The sequence below is a fragment of the Sylvia atricapilla genome, chromosome Z (genome assembly GCF_009819655.1).
Source record: "Sylvia atricapilla isolate bSylAtr1 chromosome Z, bSylAtr1.pri, whole genome shotgun sequence".
Classification (NCBI taxonomy): domain Eukaryota; kingdom Metazoa; phylum Chordata; class Aves; order Passeriformes; family Sylviidae; genus Sylvia; species Sylvia atricapilla.
The window spans coordinates 15562682-15583306 of NC_089174.1; the positions used below are offsets into that span (position 1 = coordinate 15562682).

At 38.8% G+C, this 20625-nt stretch overlaps 1 protein-coding gene across 2 annotated transcripts in view; it reads right to left on the reverse strand.

The window, feature by feature from the left end:
• Positions 1-1463: 1463 nt before the first annotated feature.
• The window catches only part of ST8SIA4 (ST8 alpha-N-acetyl-neuraminide alpha-2,8-sialyltransferase 4), a 54537-nt gene continuing 35375 nt past the window's right edge, over positions 1464-20625 (reverse strand). The window contains exon 5 of one of the 2 annotated variants that reach the window (XM_066339119.1): positions 1464-6250. In XM_066339119.1, the coding sequence (XP_066195216.1) occupies positions 5974-6250 (277 nt within the window). In that variant the 3' untranslated portion in view covers positions 1464-5973. Of the gene's footprint in view, positions 6251-15850; positions 17406-20625 lie in introns of those variants that run through there. The other variant, XM_066339120.1, reaches the window with a different exon arrangement.

The following is a 20625-nucleotide window of genomic DNA, read 5'->3' on the forward strand; positions in this document are numbered from 1 at the left end:
CTGGCAGGCAGAAGATGCCTGGTGCAACACTCTAGAAACTTTCCAGGTTCATGAGCATATATTCATGGAGGCTCCTGTGCCTGCCTGGTACCCCTGCCCCAGTCCCAGAGCCCCTCGTCAGTCCCATATGTCTTCAACTTGCTGGCTGGTCCAGATGGAAGTTTGCTGGTGATGGTCACATGTACTCCATCTACACCAGGTTTGGGGAGAACACAGACACTTCATCCCAGCAGCTGGCACCACACAGATAGACTGTGAGCTGTGGTTCTACTGCAGCAACCAGCGCTGATCCCCTCATTTGCCTCACTCATGCAGAGACTGCTCAGCAGCTGTTTTGGGAACACTCAGCATTCCCTTCCCCCCGACAGGAGGTTAGGGAACACTATTTACTACACTGAATCACAGAATCACTGAAGTTGGAAAAGGCCTCTAAAATCATGGAGTAAAACTGTTAACCCAGCACTGCCAAATCCACCACTACACCATGTCCCTCAGGTCAGATTCCACCACTTCTCTGGGCAGGCTATTTGAATGCCTAACTACCCTTTCAGTGAAGAAATTTTTTCTAATATCCAATGCAAACCCTCCAGCATAAAGCCCTTAATTCCATTAGTTGAAGAGAGTGACCGTGACCCCCCACCACTCACCAGCAGCTAACACCACAGGCCAGGGGCATCCACATCCCTCATCAGCACTCCAGCAGCTGGCACCCAATTCCTTCACAACAGTCCCCCACTATCTGGCACTGAGTCCTTCCAGCATGCACACACATGGGACAGATAGTGAGATTACACAGAGAAGGAGGTAAGAGAAGATTCAGTGGACTTAAGATAGACTGGGGCAGTCAGCCTTAGGAATCTGCCAGACAAGCATAGTGACCCACCGTGGTTTACATGTGACCAGCCCCTTTTCTGTCTATTCCTCTTCTCTTCCTCCCTTGCGCATTGTCCCATTTGCAAAGACCTACCCACTCCCCTCCAACATCCAGGACCCTCAGGATTGTGTCCTTGTTAGTTGCAAAGTACCATCTGCCCACAGTTTCTTGATAGCTGTTCAGTGTGACTGATGAGGTTGTCTTCTTCTCCTTGTCTCCATTATCATTTACCTGTCGGGTTTGGGTATCTATCTATTTTGCTTCCCCCTTCTCCTTAGTATCCCATTTGACAAAGTCCTTGATCAGAAAATCACACTGGAACAAAAAAATCCTACACTCTACCCTTACCATTTTATGTGACTCATCAGTTTTGGTTCTCATCTCTGCCTCCCTTGTTATTGGTCAGACAAGTTTGTGTCTCTCTGTTCCTGTTTATGGCTTCCTCCTTTTCTTAATATCCCCTTTTGTGTTGAGAAAGGCCCAGATTAGACACTTTAAAGGAGCAGGCACTCTTCCACAGATTCTTACAGTTAGCTCAAGATTGATAAAATTACCATAACTGTATTACAAAGGAATACAGAAGAGAATATAGCAGAAAACATGAAAAGAAATTTTTATTTTTCAGTCATACAAATAAAAAACAATCCCCATAGCTGTACTTCAAATAAGACTAACAGTGTCGAACATGACAATTCTGAGAGAATATGTATCAATACTTTAAACCACAGAAACTGTATGACATACACTCAGTAGCAATAGTACTGTGCAGGTATGAATCTCTGTAAATGCGCTTTCTTTATCTACATTTATAACAATTGTGCTTTTCCCTACACAAAGTAACAGTGCTCTTAAAAATAAATAATGTGCAATTTCAGAGTTCTAACCTGAAATATGCTAATCTAGATCCCCATCTAAATCCTGGACATGTCTCTCCCAGGAAAGTCACCGCAAAGAGTGCTTAGCACTTTGCTAGATCAACCACTAAAAAAAGGTACTGAACCTGCACCTGTTTTCTTCAAATCGCAATCAGTTAGAGAAAAAGTACTGGCCTCAAGCACATGTTGCTTATATTGTTTAACAAAATAATAATACAGTCATAATTACATGTCAGACTCAGATTTGAAAGGTTCAGTAGATCTTATATCTGGAGAGTGGCTCAGAGCTGTGGAAGAGAACTGTCCCAAAGCTGAACAGTTAACTATCAAACATTTATCTATTATTTGTATGCAATATGACTGTCACAGAAATACTAACATGTATCTTAATAAGCAATTTACAATCAATTTATCTGAATGAAATTAAGTTGTTAAATGCAAAGCTGCCATAAGCTTTGGAAAAATATACATGTTCTGCTGTCTTGACTTAGTTTCCAGTTCTTATTTTTAATGTATATTTAGGAACTACAGCAGGCAATTGATACAGCTGATGAGAGGATAAATCTGAGGAACACTCTGAACATAACTGATTGGCATTTCAGCTGTTTCTCACCAGGGCAGATAACATTACAACATTAGGGATCTCTCTTTTTATCCTACTACTTTGTATTAGTTGTTGCTAGTGTTGGATTATAAAAGTGGTAATTATAATATAATTTTATTATCTATTCTGTGCTGTGAGCAGCAGAGGTGTGAACATAGATAAACAACAGAAATCACCCAAGGCAGCTCTGGAGGCTTAAGCTGTTGACTGCTACCCAGTGAAGAACCACAAAGTGGTATCTGTTCCACCTCAAAGTCTCTATACAGCAGTTAAGACTTTGCTGTAATGCCCTGGGTCACCTTTAGGGAAAAAGTCACACAGTAGAAGTAGTCGTGTTTTTCCATTTAGATCCTGGGGTGCCTTAATAAAAATGCTCCAAGAGCCCCAGGAGGTAAAAAGGGAAGGTAAGAAGGATGTCTGCAATAAGTTCATTGCTACAGCTTCCCAGCTGTAGAGTGCAAACTGCAGGAAAAGTCCTGGGCATGTCTCACCTCAGGTTGCCTTAGACCAAGCAGTAACTGGTGGTCACAAACCATCTCAAAACAATTTGTAGCACAACAAACCACACACCAGGGAGCCTCCCAGAATCTTTGGGCTCCACATGGGCACACGTTTTATACAAGAACAATAGTGTAAAATGACCCCTACTGCTTGTGAAAACTTACACAGTCAAAGACTAAACTGCTACTTGCCTCAGAGAATAGTTTGAGACCCACTCATCACTAATCACAGTTCAGCTCAGGATAAAGTGAGGCAGGTGACAGAAGAGGTGCAGAGTCCCATGGCTTTGGTAGGGAGGCACACCAAGGTGCTGGTTTAAGAGGAGAGTGCTGTGAGAAGGATGAGTGCGGGGGACAGGGGAGTGTCCTGAGCACATGGCTCACGGTGTCCAAGAGTGCAGTACTGCAGGTAGAAAGCCTCCAGAAGATGAAGTTAAGGCCCAGTTTTGAGGAGGTATGGAAAAACTCTGTTGTCTTTGAAGCAGGTGCTACTGTCATGTCTTGTACCAAAGCAAGTCAAAGAAATTTAGTGACAGGGGTAAAAATCTGGACTCCACGGCTACTAAAATTAACTTCACTTACAGAAAATCAAATGTGAAGCATGCAAAACTAAGGCTTAAGCCAAGGTTTGTCTGCTGACTTTTAAAGGCAATTTCTCTCACCTATCTTTCTATTTACATAATATTTTTTAAATGTATTCATCGGCACAATTTTTTTTACTTCCAAGGAGTAAGAGAGTCCCCACTGACTTTACTGTCAGATACATAATCAGTTGGCATACTCAAACCTTCCATAGGTGAACAAAATCACTTGTCAGTTAATATTTTAGACTACTTGAGCATGCCATTTGTGACATGGCCTGACACTAGAGAGAAGAAAAGACATTCCCAGAAGGTAATGTTGAGCAGATGTTTCTCTGAGCTTCTGAGAGACTGGCAATCTGTGAATTCTTTATTTCAATAGCAATTTTGTCAATGTATATGTAATACACTGTAGAACAAAACCCTAACAGCAAGAACAGGAATAGGCTCACACTTCATTGAAGAAATAACCTTGTATTAAAATGAAGGCGTACATAGTGAACAAATAGCACCCTCTGGTTTATCAACAACAAATTAAACACATTCCAGTCTGCATGGCTGTTTAGTTCCTTGTGATGCCTTGGTTTCAATGAGTTTCATGTTAGGACTGCTTATTGCACATAGCATCTGGCCAAAGTAAACTGTCCTAGGTAGGAGAGTCTGGTGAACAAGGAAAGATGTTACTGTGTCTTACATATAACAGAACTGACTTTCTACTTCCCATAATATCTGGCTGCAAGGCAGTGATTTAGCTACGCAATCTACACAATCACAGATCTCCAGTCATGCATGACAAAATACATAAATTTAAGAAGAGAAAATGGGTAATAAGCAGCATTTTCATCTAGTAAATGTTTGTGAGAGTGGTGATACATATGTAATTGCTAAAACTAATTCAAAATTCAATAGATACACTGAATATAATATATGGAGACCAGGACCTAATGTAGCTCTGAAAACATAACAAGAAAATACCCATACATTATACCTGCATGACTACTCCTTAGCCAAGCATAACAGGAAAGATGTGAAACCATGATGTTACCCATTTTTGTGCTCCTTTAGCACTAAAATATACCATAGGATGACAAGTTTTGTTTCTTAGTGTATGCTGTACTGACACTCCATCCTCTCCTAAGCTCCTGTTATTTCTTGTTCTCTTTTTTTGGAAAGAAGGAAGTGAAAGAACTCGTGGTTTTTTTGAATAAATGAGACTGATGATCAAAAAAACAACTGTGAGAAAATGCAGCTCTGCATTTTTTCAGTCAGTAACACATAAGAACATCTAGATGATACAAAAGAGGTATATTAAATAAAGAGATAATTTAACAGCATTAAAAGTTTAAAAGAACTGAATGATCTGCATTAATTGACTTGGTCTTTTTTTTTTTTTCTTTAGTTTCACTGTCACCTGAGTTTCTTTAGACTTTTCCTTTCTACCAAGAATAAAACTGTGTGTGTATATATATACACACATATCTATTTGAATGCATGAAGTAATTTCTTTACTCCTGCAGATTTTTCTGAAGAATTCTCTACGCAAAGTCAGTAAAGAGGCTTTGATTTGAGATGCTTAAAAAATATAAATAACAAAGGATATGTTCCCTTAAGCAGCAAAGAAACATAAATCCATACGATTTCCCCAAGAAAAGGAAAAGATGTGTATAAAAGTAATCTTTGGCACCGAAAACAAGGGTACCCTCTTGTTTGTCTGCAAATCTGTACAGGAGAGAAAAACTTCTCTTTAAGTCAGATCAAAATGATATCTGTGTGGTTTCATGTAATGGGTACGGACAACAATAGCTAGAAAAACAATTCAGATGTTAAGGATTGTGTGACAGCAGGATACAACACAATAATACTTGATAAAATATTTGATGTTCCCCTCCACCCTCCCATGCTTACAAATCTTTTTCCTTAAAACAATTCCATAAGATAAAAAATTTGATTACTCATAACATCCTTGAAATTTTGTAAGGTCTCCAAAACTTAGAAGCAACAAAACCCAGCCAAGAGGTAAGAAAAACAGCAACAGAAGTTGAGGTTATAATACAATATCAGAAATAGTTCTCTGACTGAAGGCATTTACTGATTTGTTTGATATTACAGACTTCACTTTCTCTACTCAAATCCATCATGGTATCTTCTGTCAAAGCCTGATTTATTTACTCAAGTAAATATTCTGTCCACTGGGTATCATTGTGTGCGCTGTCTGATCACAGTTGCAAATTGGCAGGCTCTTTTTCTTCTTTAATTCGTGATGAATGTGTCACTGCATCCTGTAAACACTACTGAGCATACATTCAAGCTTTGTTCTTAGTGAAAGTGGCACTTACTTGAACTTTTGCAGTCAAAATAGCTTAGTTATATAGCACTTTACAGGTATAATAGCTGGTTATGTACTTCTGATATAACACCTTTTCCCAATGACTTAGTGGGTATTGAAACAAACCCCCACTGTGGTCCCACTGCCATTCCACAACATCTTTATGATGAGGTGTGTATTCTATATTTGTTGTCCTTTACATATGCTTTATTGCTATATGCATTTCCCTGTTGTTAATTTAAGTGCTCCTCTATTATGTAACACATACAATGTTTTGAACTCTAATGGCATCCTATGAGGACTGGCATTAGAAAAGTACCGATACTTCAGATCATCATAATAGTGATACTTGACTGGTTTTCCATGGAAATCCTTTGGGAATGGCCAAAATCCGTAGAGGTGAATCTCATCACAAAATCTGGTGGCAAGTGTATACATGAGGAGACCAGTGCTGGGTCGTTTAATGTGGACCTTGTTTGTTAGCCAATAGCTGCAAAGAAAGAAAAAGTGCATTGAGAAACACATATAACTTTATGTGAATAAATCCTGTTAACTTATTTTATCTACTATGCATTCATTCTACACTATGAAAATGTCAAAGTCTTTTCTCTAAAGTGAGATCATAACAACACTGCTTGGTGCAGTGTCTTTATTCCTCCTAGAAGAGGTTAAGAGAAACCTTATTGTTGTGGTTTTGGTTTGAATTTCCTGGCCAACGCACCATTTAAACATGATCCTACATCACTTTGGGAGAGGAGCCTCTCTAGAGTTCATGGAGACAAATACCACAAGAAAAGGTCTGGTGGCTCTCAACATCACAGATCTGCAACCACTCAGAATTTCTGCAGATTCTGTGCAGTCCCACCCATTTAACAATTTCCCAAGCTGCTTATGGGCCTCCACATGTTTGGGGTATCATTTTAAGAATGCTTTTCTAGTACAAAACAAGGATTCTCTTCTTCTATCCCTAAATTTGCCTCTATCTCAAAAGAAATAGAAACCTCCTTATTCTTTCCCAGGAGCTGGGGACATATTCTATTCAACATTCTCAATTAAAACCCATGTATATCAGTACACACAACCCTTTGGCTAGAACTTGCAGTCTCCCAAGCAGCATTAAGATATTACAGTCCAAAAACAGTCCATTTCCTCATAATTCACATCCAGAGAAGTCCAGTCAAAAACGTCCACTTCCTCCATCTCATCTTCCAATAGTCTTTCTCAGTTCTTTCACTGACTTTGTCTCAATGCTGTCTCTCTACATTCTAAATCACTCTGTCTTCCATGGAGGAGGGAAAAAGGGTTAATGTCTTTGCCCAGAGATTATTTTTTATCTCCTCTCCAGCTGACTCTCAGAACTTCAAGGCTGCAGGTGATGTGGGGGAGGAAGGGGGAGAAGGAGCAGGCTCAGGAATGCTGATGGACGAAACCTCCTCCACCCTGGTCAGATCTAAAGCAACTCAAACTTGGATCAGCTCCCTGGAGCTCTGGAGAAAAGTTCTCAAAAGTCTCTCCTCCTTCGGACCAGATCTCCGGCAGCCAAGCCCAGAGCACAGCCACCGTGGCCCCTGGCACAGGGCCAGTGCTGCCCATCTGCAATCCTCCTCCTCCTCTCCCCATCGGAGGAGCCGGGAGAGAGAGAGGACACTGCTGGGGCAGAGAGGGGACACTGCTGGGGCAGAGAGGGGACATTGCTGGGGCAGAGAGAGGACACTGCTGGGGCAGAGAGGAGACACTGCTGGGGCAGAGAGGGGACATTGCTGGGGCAGAGAGGGGACACTGCTGGGGCAGAGAGGGGACATTGCTGGGGCAGAGAGAGGTGACATTGCTGGGGCAGAGAGAGGACACTGCTGGGGCAGAGAGGGGACACTGCTGGGGCAGAGAGGGGACATTGCTGGGGCAGAGAGGGGACATTGCTGGGGCAGAGAGGGGACACTGCTGGGGCAGAGAGAGGTGACATTGCTGGGGCAGAGAGGTGACGCTGCCAGCCCTGGCCACTGTCCACAGGCAGGGCACACCCTGAGCCCTGGCTGGGCCTGGCCCGGGGGGGCCCAGCCCGAACTTCTGACTTAAGAGGTGATGTTAGCTCCTTGCCATCTGGAAAAGGAAAGGCATAAGTCACCTGGGACTTTTGATTTAAGACTGGATTTCTAGAGGCATAGAAAACTGACTCTTATTCATCAGCCAAGCTGTCAATCCATGCTAGAACTTCCTTAGAAAAAAACCCTTTCACGTTCATGCTAAACCACCACGCTTATTTAGCACAATGTTGGGAAAAACCTGGGCTACTAAGGGACTTAGTTCAGGCTTTCATCCTGACACAACATCATGTCTGCAGAAGCTACAAGACTGTAGTTGACCTTCTCAGCCAGATCAGGGAACAGTCTCTTGCTATAAAACCTGACCTGTTCTGGTATCCAATTCATGTGATCAAGTGAGCTCTATGCTGAATATTTGATAGACCTGATGGTTACTTCACAGACTGCTCGTCTAAATAGAAAGCAAATGAACTGATAAATGTAAGTTAAGCATGTAACTTTCAGAAGTCAGTAGAAGAGAAGCTTGATTTACTTGTTTGTGATTCAACACATAAAACCACCTGTTGTTAAAGGCAGTCTCCAGATAAGCAAAACCTTAAAGTACCGATTTTTAAAAGGTTTTGTTTTGCACTCAAACATTCTGACCTGACTGAGGCTACACAGCACAGTTCTCCTGAACCACTACGAAGAAGTCTGGTTATGGCTCTAAAAGCAGTAGAGAGTTTTCAAAGACACAAATGGAAACTTAACTGGATTCCAGCACGTAGCTCATCTTGGTACCCTCAAGTCTTTCACTGACACTGTTCTACATCTCTAACCTTTAAAGTCAGAATGTCATTAAAACAGTGCTAGCTATTACTGGTAAAACACTTCTCCCAGGTCTGATTCGAAAGAAACCCACTAGGTACTTTATGGAAATAAAAATCCATTAGTACTTTATAGAAATAAAAAGATGGTAACTTAGATTCTTAAACCTGGTTATTCTGCTGATTCAGATGAACAACAGCCATGCACACAGCTGTTCTGATCAGACTGGAAATGTGTGACTGCAAATAAGGGAAGTAAGTACTGCTTAGCATTACCACACTAATGTAAAACCATTGCAGTGTGCCACTGTACTCTTAGCTGTAGGCTGTGAATTGCTTCTACCACAGTCTAGGAAGAAGGTCAAGGGTGATAAACCTCAGCAGACCAGAGTTAGCCTTGTTTAAAATGGGATTACAATAAGGCTGGAACTTAAAATTATACATCCAGAGTGCTATAAAGGCCTCGATCATGTAGCAAGAGCATTGTCCACCCTCCAGTATGAGACAGGACAGCAAAACTATGTCTTTAATCAAAGCATAAAGTACATTAAAAGCACCAGAAATATGCAACAGGTAAATTAACCATCCCATTGTAACTGGCCTTTTCAATTTCATTCTTTGCCAAAATCATAGCTTTGAATCAGAGATAGGTATCCGTGTGAAAGCTGGTTTGGTATTTTTGGTGAGTTCTTTGGGTTATTTTTGTTCTATTTTGGGGTTTTGTTTTGGGTTTCTGTTGGTTTGGGTTTTTTAATTTTTGGTTGTTTTATTGTTGGTTTTTTTGGGTGTTGTTTTGTTGTTGTTTTGGGGTGTTTTAGAGGGGTTTTTTGTTTGTTTTGGGTTTTTTGTTTTGGGTTTTTTCGGGGGGTGTGTGTGTGTGTGTTTTGTGGGGTTTTTTTGGGGGGTGGGGTTTTTTTGTGTTATACTCAAGTTTGTTTTTTGAAAGCTGAAGGACCCTGCAGGCAGAAAACAGTTCTGAGCTGAGCAACTGCTTCTCCAATACCAACACGGGGAATGACTCAGAATTTTGCTTGGCTGTAAAAACAGGATGGTAAACAGCATATTTAAGGAGTGAATGCAATTGGGAATGGGTACATCTACAAATGACACATGCATGTATCATTTTTCACTATCTTCATAAACACCATTTTTTAGACATGTGATGCTAAGCAGTTTGCTTTTCACTCTGATAAACTGAAACTCTGTAAAACAAGATAAACCAAAGGAGGGACTCCATTCTAGAAAATAAATTTTTGTTTAAGAAAAAGCTGCTGGAGAAAGAAATCTGAGCATTTTTCACACTTCATATCACAGGTACAGCAGAACAAATTAAAAGCTAATTACTTAATTTTTGTAGAAACTGGTGGCTGTCTTTTGAAAAGTACTTTAATCTCATGCAGTCATCCATCTACTACAAGAGTGTTTCTACTTGTTCTAGCCAAACAGCAGTCAAAACTGATGCTTCTGGTACTACAGCACTGCTATCATCCAGCTGAATTTCACCCTTCCAGGAATAGGATGCTCATGGCAGAACATTAAATTAGTAAACATCAGTAAACAAAATTTGAAAAGGATACTGTATCTTACTTAAGCATTTCTGTCCAGAAAAAGTATGTAATGAAGAAGTAAGATGCAATGAAGAACCTCTTACAATTGAAGAGTATAGAAACATATCCTCTCTTCTGTTTGTCATATTCAGGTATTATACAAAACATGAGTTTAATTATTTGCTATTTCTATAAATTGAAAAGGTATCTAAACTCTCTCTATATATACTGAAAATAGAGTTCTTGATGTAATTATTATAAAAATATTTAACTTGCGATCAATTATACTTCAGATTACAAAAAAAGAAATGTAACAAACAGTTGGAGGCTTCAGTGCTCGAGGCTGATGCTTCCTAAAGGTCACTTATCTCTTCACATTCCTGGCTCCCAAGTCAGCTTGAATTAACAGAATTTTCAAGTGGTGACACAAATCACAAGCAGCCTTTGTGATTTTTGTTCTGAAAGATATGTGTCAACTTTTCAGTCACTCAGGTAACTGTTCTAATCTCAAGCTGAGTTAAGGCTGATAAGGGTCGACTGATGTAGACGCTTTAACCAATAAGCATTTTTGTACCTTTTTTAGTTTCTGGAGTTTTATTATAGCTTTTGTTTACAGCATAAAGATACTCTCCTGATCTACTTTTCCGGGATGCACTCATTTCCTGTTTAACTAAGATTACATCATGAAGGAAGCAACTGAGTATAGAATGGAATGACAATCTCTCTTGTTTCTCAAAACTAATCTCTAGATCTTCACCCGTGACCAATTCCTGATTTTCCAGCTGTATAAGGAATCATCTTAACTGACAAGACTGGGTGGATCTTGCCATCTTAGAAAATAGACATCATTATGAACTGGCAACGCAGTGCACCACTACAAGCACTCATTTTCTTCATGCCTCATGCTAAAACCATTCCTTTGTGGGGCCCAAAGGGTGAATTTATTGAAGATCAGTGGAAATACCAATGCATAAACACTCTTTAATTCTGTAATTTCTGTGACTTGAAGTTGAGTAGCTTGAATTCAAAGAGATCTCATTTCAAATTACTTAAAAATACATGGCTGATGATAATGTACTAAAGACACTGGCAAGATACCAATTTCAACTTATGCTAAAGAAGTTAGAAGTAATCTCCAGTGGTAAGTGAAAACCAGCACAAATAGAGAGTATGTTGAACTTCCTGCAGCAAAAGGTCAGGCCAGTACTCAGGTCCATGTACTGCATTTTATAAAACAGCTGCTAATAAATATCATGTTTGCAACAGGTAACTAAACTAAAAAAGTCCACAATACACTATAAGGGTCACTCTGCTGACAGCAGGGGACTGCTAAAAATGCCTCTTCCACGAAAAGGAAAGGCATTTGAGCAGGTATTGGTTCCTGTAACGACATCCTTGTGCTCAGACTATCATTTTATTTTCACCTCAGCTTCTCACCCCAAATCCAAGCAGTTTTGCCTCCAAAACTTCTTACCCAATTCAGACATATTTTGTACTTAGCCATGGGCACACATCCGAGACCTCTTTTACGCAGTCCAATATTGACCTCTCTTCTACAATCCTTCCTTTTTACCTTTCAAATAGATTTTACATGATTTTAAAATCTGAACAATGATCTCTTGCATGTTTCACTGTGTTTTACATCATACAATAAAAATATTCAAAGACATTTTTGGTGTTTCTGTTAGTACTGGACATACATACTGTCAATAATGGATTGGTGCCAGCATTATTCTAGTATTTTCTAATGCTTTAAACTTACATGTTTTTTCCTTCCTTTTTATAGTTATTACCTTAATGAAGGTAATAACCATATATTCATATATATGGTTATATAGTTCTTATATGCAGTTCTTATTTGCAGTTCCACACCATAAATAAAAGACATGTTTTAAAACTCTGTATGTAAAAATGTATGTTTTGTCAAAGACTTTTCTTTGTCTCTACTAAGATCATATATCAAGCTATAAAAATTACATAAAAACCTGAATTTTAATCGAGGCATTGGTACAAAACCTAAACATCTCATAATAATGACTTTTACAAGAATCATGTGATCATTCCTTATTGGAAGGAATGTCAGCAGACCTCTGACCAACCTCGGACAGATCTCAGTCCAATTTCTTTCTCCATTTAGAGCTCCTCAGCCATTGCTGGCTGGGCCTGTGTTCCAGCCCAACCACCTCTGTAGTTCACTGTTTAGCTTCCTTCAGTTGGCAAATCTTTTGTGCTTTAGGGGGCCCAAAGGTGCTTGAGTGGGAAACTCTGTCTACATTTAAAAAAGCAATAAAAAAAAGTGGAAGTCTGGTCTGATGAATATGAGATAAGTAAATTATTTACAACCATAAGCACTGTTGAAAGATTACTGATACTTAAATTTGTCTTTGAGTTTATGGAATTTCAATATTTTGGCTTTTAAAAATACTGAACCTGCTTCTACCAGATCAAACTATCACCTGCAGTTAAATACACGGCCAAATCCACCACGTTTTCACCCGTATCTAGCAAGACATCCTTATATTTATGAAAATGGAATGTTCTACTGTCAGCCTGGCTGGTGAAGGAATGTCAATGGAATAGCACATTGCTACCTGATAATGACTTCTTGCAGCTATTGAAAAAATGAAAATAAAATAAACACACAAACACATAGACATCTGTTTTAAAAATAGTTATCATTAAAGTGATCTTCTCGATGAGACTCTATTACAATTACTAATACACGCAACAATCTATGCCAATCATCATTACATTATATGAATACTGGGGAATTCAAATTACAATTGTTTATCCTGCTACCATGGAATAGATTACTTCTGACTAAATTAAAACATGAGCTGTGCTTTCTCATGGCTGTACTCAGAGTAAAGTGTTGCCTCAGACAAAGAAAATCCGATATGATGGGTTACATTCAAATACCAGGTAATTTAGTGTACTTAGCATCTTTATTTGCCTTATCTACAAATTTCGTAAGATCTCAAAGCATAAACAGATTCGGAATCTCATTGCATATATTTCAATTGATTTTAAATTCCTTGTTCTGGAAAGGGCAGAACCTGAGGAAACATGTTTAAATCTTCAATAGCTCAAAAGATTATATACCGAGCTCTGTTTCTTGAGATGTCCAAGCTGATCTCCAAGCAAACCTACATAACACACCTGGCTGTCACTGAAATTCTTTTCCTTTTACAAACAGAGAGAATATTTGTAAAAAGAGCTTCCAGAGAAATCATATATGGTATTTGAGAAGTCAATATATTAACATTAATAGGAAGGTAGGTGAAAAAAGATTTTGAAAGATGACAAAACATCTCAGTGTTACTCAAGAATGTCTGTGTGAGAAGCTAGAGGATTACAATTCCTCCAAATATAATTCAGAAAAGGACACGACACAGAGTAAAGCAACGTATGTTATAAGCAGAATAAAGTAACTTCTGTATGAGGAGAGAATAAGGAGAGTAGCTTGAAAAAGAGACAGCTAAGCGGGGAGACGGAAAACACACCAAAATTATGAAGTCGTGAAGGTGGCAAATAGGAATTTAATTACCACTTTAACATGAGCACTGTAAACATAAAAAACTATGGACTCAGTAAAGTCATTTATTAGTAGGTCCAAAATAAACAGATGACAGTAGTTTTAAGAATAGAACACTGAACTGGGAATTCATGGCAATAGGATGCTTTGGATGCCACTGGCCAACTGACTAAAAAACCCAAAACTTGTCAATGTTCACAAACCCAGTGGTGCTGATGAAGCTCCTTCTCAAAGGTTTGCTAAGCTGCTGGTGACAGGAGCATGTATTACAAGGTAATCTTTCCACTCTTTCTAACTTCTCTTCTATGTTTCTGTGTTGGCACTGGCATTGGTAAGGCTACAGGCTAGAAAGGTCTCTCTTAAACAACCACTTTTATGTTCTTGGACCTAACATCTGTTTTCTAAAGAAGATGTTAGGGCAAGTACTTTCCTCAATTTCAAAGAACAAATGCTTTTCTTGTGCTTTCTTGTCTTCAGTGGGATTAATCACACCAATGATAGGTACAATTCAATCTACCCTCTCAATTTATGTGAATGTTTTAATTAAAAATACACTACTTGTCTTTTTCTTACTGAGGTATGCTTTGTGCAGAATGCTGCACAAGGAATCTGAAGTGTAGAAGTAGTAAAGTGTGAATAACAGCATAAAAAATGTGCCAAAAGCATTTGCATTTACTTGAAAGTTTTCAGTGTACTATATTTTCAAAGAATATACCTAAACCCCCCTCTTTTATTGAAGGGAACAAAGCACTTTATGAAGAGCTGAAACTCCATCAGAGCTCTACCCAAAAGGTCAGGTTTCTGTCCTGCTCTGATCTGCCTCTTCAGTAGTAGAAATGTTCTCTGTGATACATCACACTACAGGACAACATGGGAAAGTAAAGGCTACTTACTTGTGTTTCTAGTGAAACTTGTGATTTTGAGTATCTATTGATATATTTTAAAAATTATTTTGGTGCTCAGGAATCCATTTACATGAAAAAGAGACCTGAACCTTTGTCAGTAAATATGATTAGTTTTCTACTGCATAGACTGAAACATCTACCCTTGGTTCAGAGCCATGAAAGTCATTAACTGACACTGTAGGACAGCACATGCCTCTGTTAAAAAGTGATGATCGCTCAACTCAAGCACAAAACCATTTTCAAGAGTGATACATAGCTTAGTTTTAGAAGATGTCATCTATAAATAATTTGAGATTACAGTTCCACTAGATGTGCACACAGGCACATAGTAAAGGTGCAGCAAAACAGACCTAGAGTGCACTTTTCAGGCTCAGAAAGTCAAGAGAGAAACTTCCACAGAAAAGGTCTTCCTTTCCTGAGAGATCAGGTCCTTACTGAAATATGATGGAAAGAGACAGAACATCTTCCAGAGAGGTGTTCCATGTCTTGTTCCATCTTGTTTCTGTGACATACTTGGATAGTAACATACGCCTCCTGTACAGATAATGCAGCAAAATAAGGAATTCTATGAATTACAGAATCACAGAATTTATTCACTTGGGAAGAACCTTTAAAGATCAATTAGTCCTTTTCCCCTGTTCTTGGCATGGACATATTTCACTAGACCAGGCTGCATAAAGCTCCATCCAACCCGGCCTTGAGCAATTCCAGTGATGGGACATCCGCAACCTCCCTCAATCACTTCCAGTGTCTCAACACCCTCACAATAAAACATTTCTGCCTTCTGTCTAATCCAAACCTACCTTCTTTCAGCTCAAACCACTGTCCTTTGTCCTGTCTTGGACATATAGGTAAAAAGCCTCTCTCTCCCTCTCCAGCTTTCTTGTAGGCTTCCTTCAGGTACTGGAGGGCCACAATAATGTCTCCCTGGAGCGTTCTCTTCTGCAGGCTCAGGGAGCCCAGCTCTCTCTGCCCTCCTTCAGAGGAGGGATGCTCCAGCTCTCTGACCGTTTCTGTGTCCCTGCTCCGTACCCACTGCAGCAAGTCCCTGTCTTCTTTCTGCAAGACTCCAGGTGGGGTCTCAGCAGAGCAAAATTGGGCAGAATGAACTCCCTCAACTTGCTGACCACGCTCCTTTTGATGCAGCTCCAAACACAACTGGCCTTCTGGGCTGTGAGCATATATTTCCAGGTCATATACATGTAAAGACATGTTAATGTTTCTTTCAGGTTAAGAAATCCTAATCTCTCAAAAAACATTTTTAATTTTTTTTATCGATTTGTAGCCATAAACTAGAAGCCACTAGGGAGAAACAACAAGATTACAACAATATTCTTTTACTCCCCACACAGACATTATAAATTAATGAACTACCTTTGCAATTATAAAACAAAAGTCCATTGCCAATGTGCAATTTCAAACCAATCTGCTTTTGATTAATACAGACTGAACTTGTATTAAGTGAATTATTTTTTGTTATGCATTTGTTGAAAATTGCTAACATTTCTGGGCCTTCTTTTTCCCTTTTACAATTCCAACAGTTAAGACAACTATTATTTTGCATATTTTTATCTTGTGCCATGGAACAATTTAAAATATGAAACTATTAAAGACCAAGATAAAACATTAAAAATATTGGAGAACATATGAACAGTGTGAATGGTAGATGTAAAAACAGTGATCAAGAAGCATGCAAATGACTTTCTAAGGATTTGAAATGTCAGATAGGAGATGCTTTTAGATGGTACATAAACAGACAAATCTAAGCAAAATAGAATGTTTGTAGCAACATAAAGTAGCAATGATAAAACACAAAAGAGAAAGTATCTGATAAATTAGGAAGAAATATAACCATCAAATTGAATATCAAATCTAAGCAACTATTTGCCATAATTTTATAGTCCTCCTTAATCCTTTATTTCATTCTTCTTGCATGATACCTAAGAAGACTATTTACCTATGTCTATAACTATAAAGCACAGCTACAAAAGAAAATACCTTGGCTGGGAAAGTTCTGTGAGACTGCCATTCTGGAAAGTACACCTGGCCCATTCTAAGGAAACACTAATAAAATAAGTAAAAAGAATGCAATTATGTTTTAAATAATAGGGATACAAATGGTTTCAGAGGGAACCAGTGGCTTTTTCTCCTCTCGTACAGGTTACAAACATTACTTATTTTCTTCTCTAGAAAGGTACTGGCATTAGTTTGGATTAAACAGAAGCAGTGAAGCAAAGGGATGATTCATAATCAGATTGAAGATGGCACAACAATATTTTATTGGTTTTAAAAACTAACTTTTCTACTCAGTAAAATAAGATTACCTACCACTATTCCACACACAGAAACTTATTTAAAAGTGAGAGAAGTAAGTGTGGAAGTAGGAAAAAGTGCCAGGCAAAAAAAACCCCAAATGTGTAATGTACAGAAAAGCTGCAGCATCTCCTAACAGCAATATAAGAAGGCAGACATAGGAAAGAGATATTTTCAAGTTTTAGGACATTTGTAGCCTAAGCTTGTATTTTGACTCATGTTCGTGCTAGTCTGTTTCAGAAGCAGACTCCTGCACTGAAGGAAAAGTTTGGCCGTGAGTGGTAAGAACTGCCAGAAAGAATGCCTTTGCTCTCCACTCATCTTCTAGGGCTCCTTTTCCATCTAGAGATGACACAAGAGAGGTGGCTGCTGTTCCCTAATACTGGAACATTTTATGAACCTAGAAGTTGATCCAGACCAGCTGTGACAGCTGAATGGCTTCCTTGGCAGGGATTTTGCCTGTGGCATCAGGAAGGTTGGTATCAGCAGCCATCCTCAAGCTGAAAGACAATGACACAAGCGCACTCTGTGATTTATTTCTGGAGCTAAACTGAGAAACCTGAACCCAAAAGTATACCCCACCTGGCCCACAGGGACAACTCTAAGAGGCGGAGATAGGCAGGATGATAAATAAACAGCCTACTTTGTACCAGCTATACTTCCTTCCTGAAAGTGCCCTTATTATACTTCTCAGAGTAGCTATTCAAGCCTCAAAAAGACTATTGAAGCAGTCCCTTGACAGGAAATGATAATGGCTTAAGTCAGAAAAGGTACCACAGCCAAGAAATGAATTTGACTCATGTTCTGCACAGTAACTTGGTTATACAGAACCAATGCCATTTGGCATGCAAAACCAAATGTGCATATTGATCTTGAATTTCAGTGCTTTATCAAACTGTCTCCTGGGGTTCTGACTTTTCCTGGGAATTGGTGAGGCCATAACAAAAATTACATTATATTTCATTAAAAATTACCACCAAAAGAAATCTATCTTCCATGCCAAAGACAGGCAAATGGAGTGAAAGAGGAATTTAGTTTGTAAAAAGAGCATAACTGACTGGATGAAATCTTCAACTCTATTTATTAGTGAAAGTTAGTTTGGGAAAGCCATGTCAAATTAAGAACATGGAAAAACCTTCTGTTGGAACAAAGATACAACAAAGTCAGTTAAAGGATAGCAGATTTAAAAAGAACTGTGTAACTTTAGTGGAAAGTTGTAACAGTAACGTGTATTAGAGTGACTGGGGTCATTGCTAAGTGCTTTGAAACACACAGGTAACTTCAGATTAAATTAATGAAATATGGATTTCAAAAACTTACATTAGTTCTTAATATTTTATGAAATAAAATTTATAATATAAAGTGTAAGTTCTTTGTATTTTATGAAGGCATCACAACAACTTATAATTGATTAGCATTTTTCCTATGAAAATCTGAAGAGAACTGGAGGGGCGTAATTAAAATTAATAACTTGCCCTAATTCTAGCTTTCACCATTAGATCTAGTCTTTCCTACTGAGTGAATATCTGTTCTTATGCTAATGGCCACTGAATAAATTTCTGTGTAATTTTTTCTGTTACAGAAAAAAATCCTAATTAATTTTTTCTCTTTTCAAAACAATGCAAGTACAGTCATGTTTAGAAGAAATATCCAATAAATTAAGAATAAGAATAAGATGCAGTGCCTACTACACATATTTGGGAATTAGGAAGACAGTAATGGAAGGGTCCACTCAAATTGTTAAATTCTGCCTTTGTCACTTCAGGATACTTTATCCGTTGCCTAGAACACTGTTCTAGAGTGACTTTATGATGCTTGTATCCTCAATTGTTTGTTCTGGTTATGCTGGATATTGAGTTCTGCACCTTTGAGACTGGTTCCAAGAGCAAAGGGGCAGAGGAAAAGCATGGAGGAGTTTGTTTTCAGAAACTGCACTTGCTCCCCTGCATTGCTGCTCCTGGGCTGTGCTGTCTGCAGCATGAACAGACAGTGGGAGAGAGCTCTCCTTTGCTTTTTGGCTGGTTTTTGGCTAGCTGACGCAGAGAATTTTTCTGGATTGTGGTTTTTCTTTTTCTTGGAACTTTTCAAACTTGCTCTGGACTGAAAACCCAGAAAAACACCAGGAGCTCACACCTGTGGGCCCGGGATGTAGAATTTTCCAGGGCAGGAGGGACTGATAAGAGACTCAGCGAGCCCAGCTACATCCCATGACAAGGACTTTCTGAATTTGCCATCTCTTCAGAACAGCAAGACGTTTTATTGTTTAACATTATTCATCTTTTATTCTTGTGAATACTTTACTAGCTAAATAAACAGTTTTTTCCCACTTTTCTCCAAGGAAATCTTCTCCTGAACCAGCTGGGGGAGGGGCCACTTGAATTTGCCTTCTAGAGGGACCCCATTCGGAGGCTTCCTCCCAAATCTGCCCTAAACCAGGGCAAACAACAATTCCACAGGTCAGTATTCTTGAATGACCATTTTCTTAAAACTTAAATCACCTGTCAAATCTAAAAAAGAAAAACTTTGGTAGGCAAAGTTGGGTTGAATTTCCATTCTGGGCCCAATCCTAACAAAACAGTTATAAATGTAGGCAAAAGAAAACAACTCCATTTTAAGTAGGGCTACAAATGGAAGTATGTTTTAGAGTCAATTGCTTTTAAAGGGAGTCAACTTGGGGGTTTTTTGCTCCCTCCTATGGAATACTGTATTAAATGTCCCTGAAACAGGGCAAAATTTAGAAACATGATCCCAGGATGAGTACTCTGCCCTCATCTGAAAGCATTTCATTAATGGCACTGATACTGAAACTAATGTGGAAAAGTACAGTTCATAAATTTAAAAATATGTTCAGGATTCTCTTTGTTCATTGGACTATAAACAGTTTTCAACTGCTTTCAGCTTGTGCCCAGTTGCCCTTTACAGCTCAAGTCAATAATGCTTAACATCAGGTCTGGATACAGTAAAACGACACGTTCAGTGCTATGCTACTCATTAGAGTAACTTCAGTTATACAGAAGAAATTCAAGTCTCTTTTGATTCAATCAGTACAAACGGAAGTCTCCTATTTAGAGATTATTACAGAAAATATGCATTACAGGACCTTAAATTTGATCCGTGCAATGAACCAGAGCAGGTTAATCAGATACAAAAGTTATTAATTTTACTATCTGTCTCGGAATGATTTGTTATGATAGTCTATTCCTCTGAAGAATGTACAAGCATGTGCTGAAGAATGTGTTTGAGCAGAATCAATTTGCTGCATCACAGCTTAATGTGGAACTCAAAGCGGCAGACTGCCTTACAAAATCCATTAAATATGAAAAGCACACTTAAACAATACAAAAGAGTCCACATGCCAAAGGACCAGTGTCTTTAAAGAATGAATGCTCACTCTTCGTATCTTATTAAATTCTAGCTTATTGTAAACAATGCCAACTAAAAGCCCATTAAATAGCAGTAGGATGTGACTGGAGCTCTGCCAAACCCATCAACTGGTTTCACAAGGACATGCAATACACCAAGGAAGAAACAGTTTGCACTGACTCCTGCAATCCATCAGAAACAAATATATGATTCCTATGTGTAAGGCTGCAGATACCACTACTGATTTTACAGGCAATAACTTCCCAAAAGAAATTTCTGTGATTTTCAAGTAAGAAGATTAACGGATGTTTTTACTCCACAAAGATTTTCTGTCTTTAGCCTGCTTTCTGATATGAC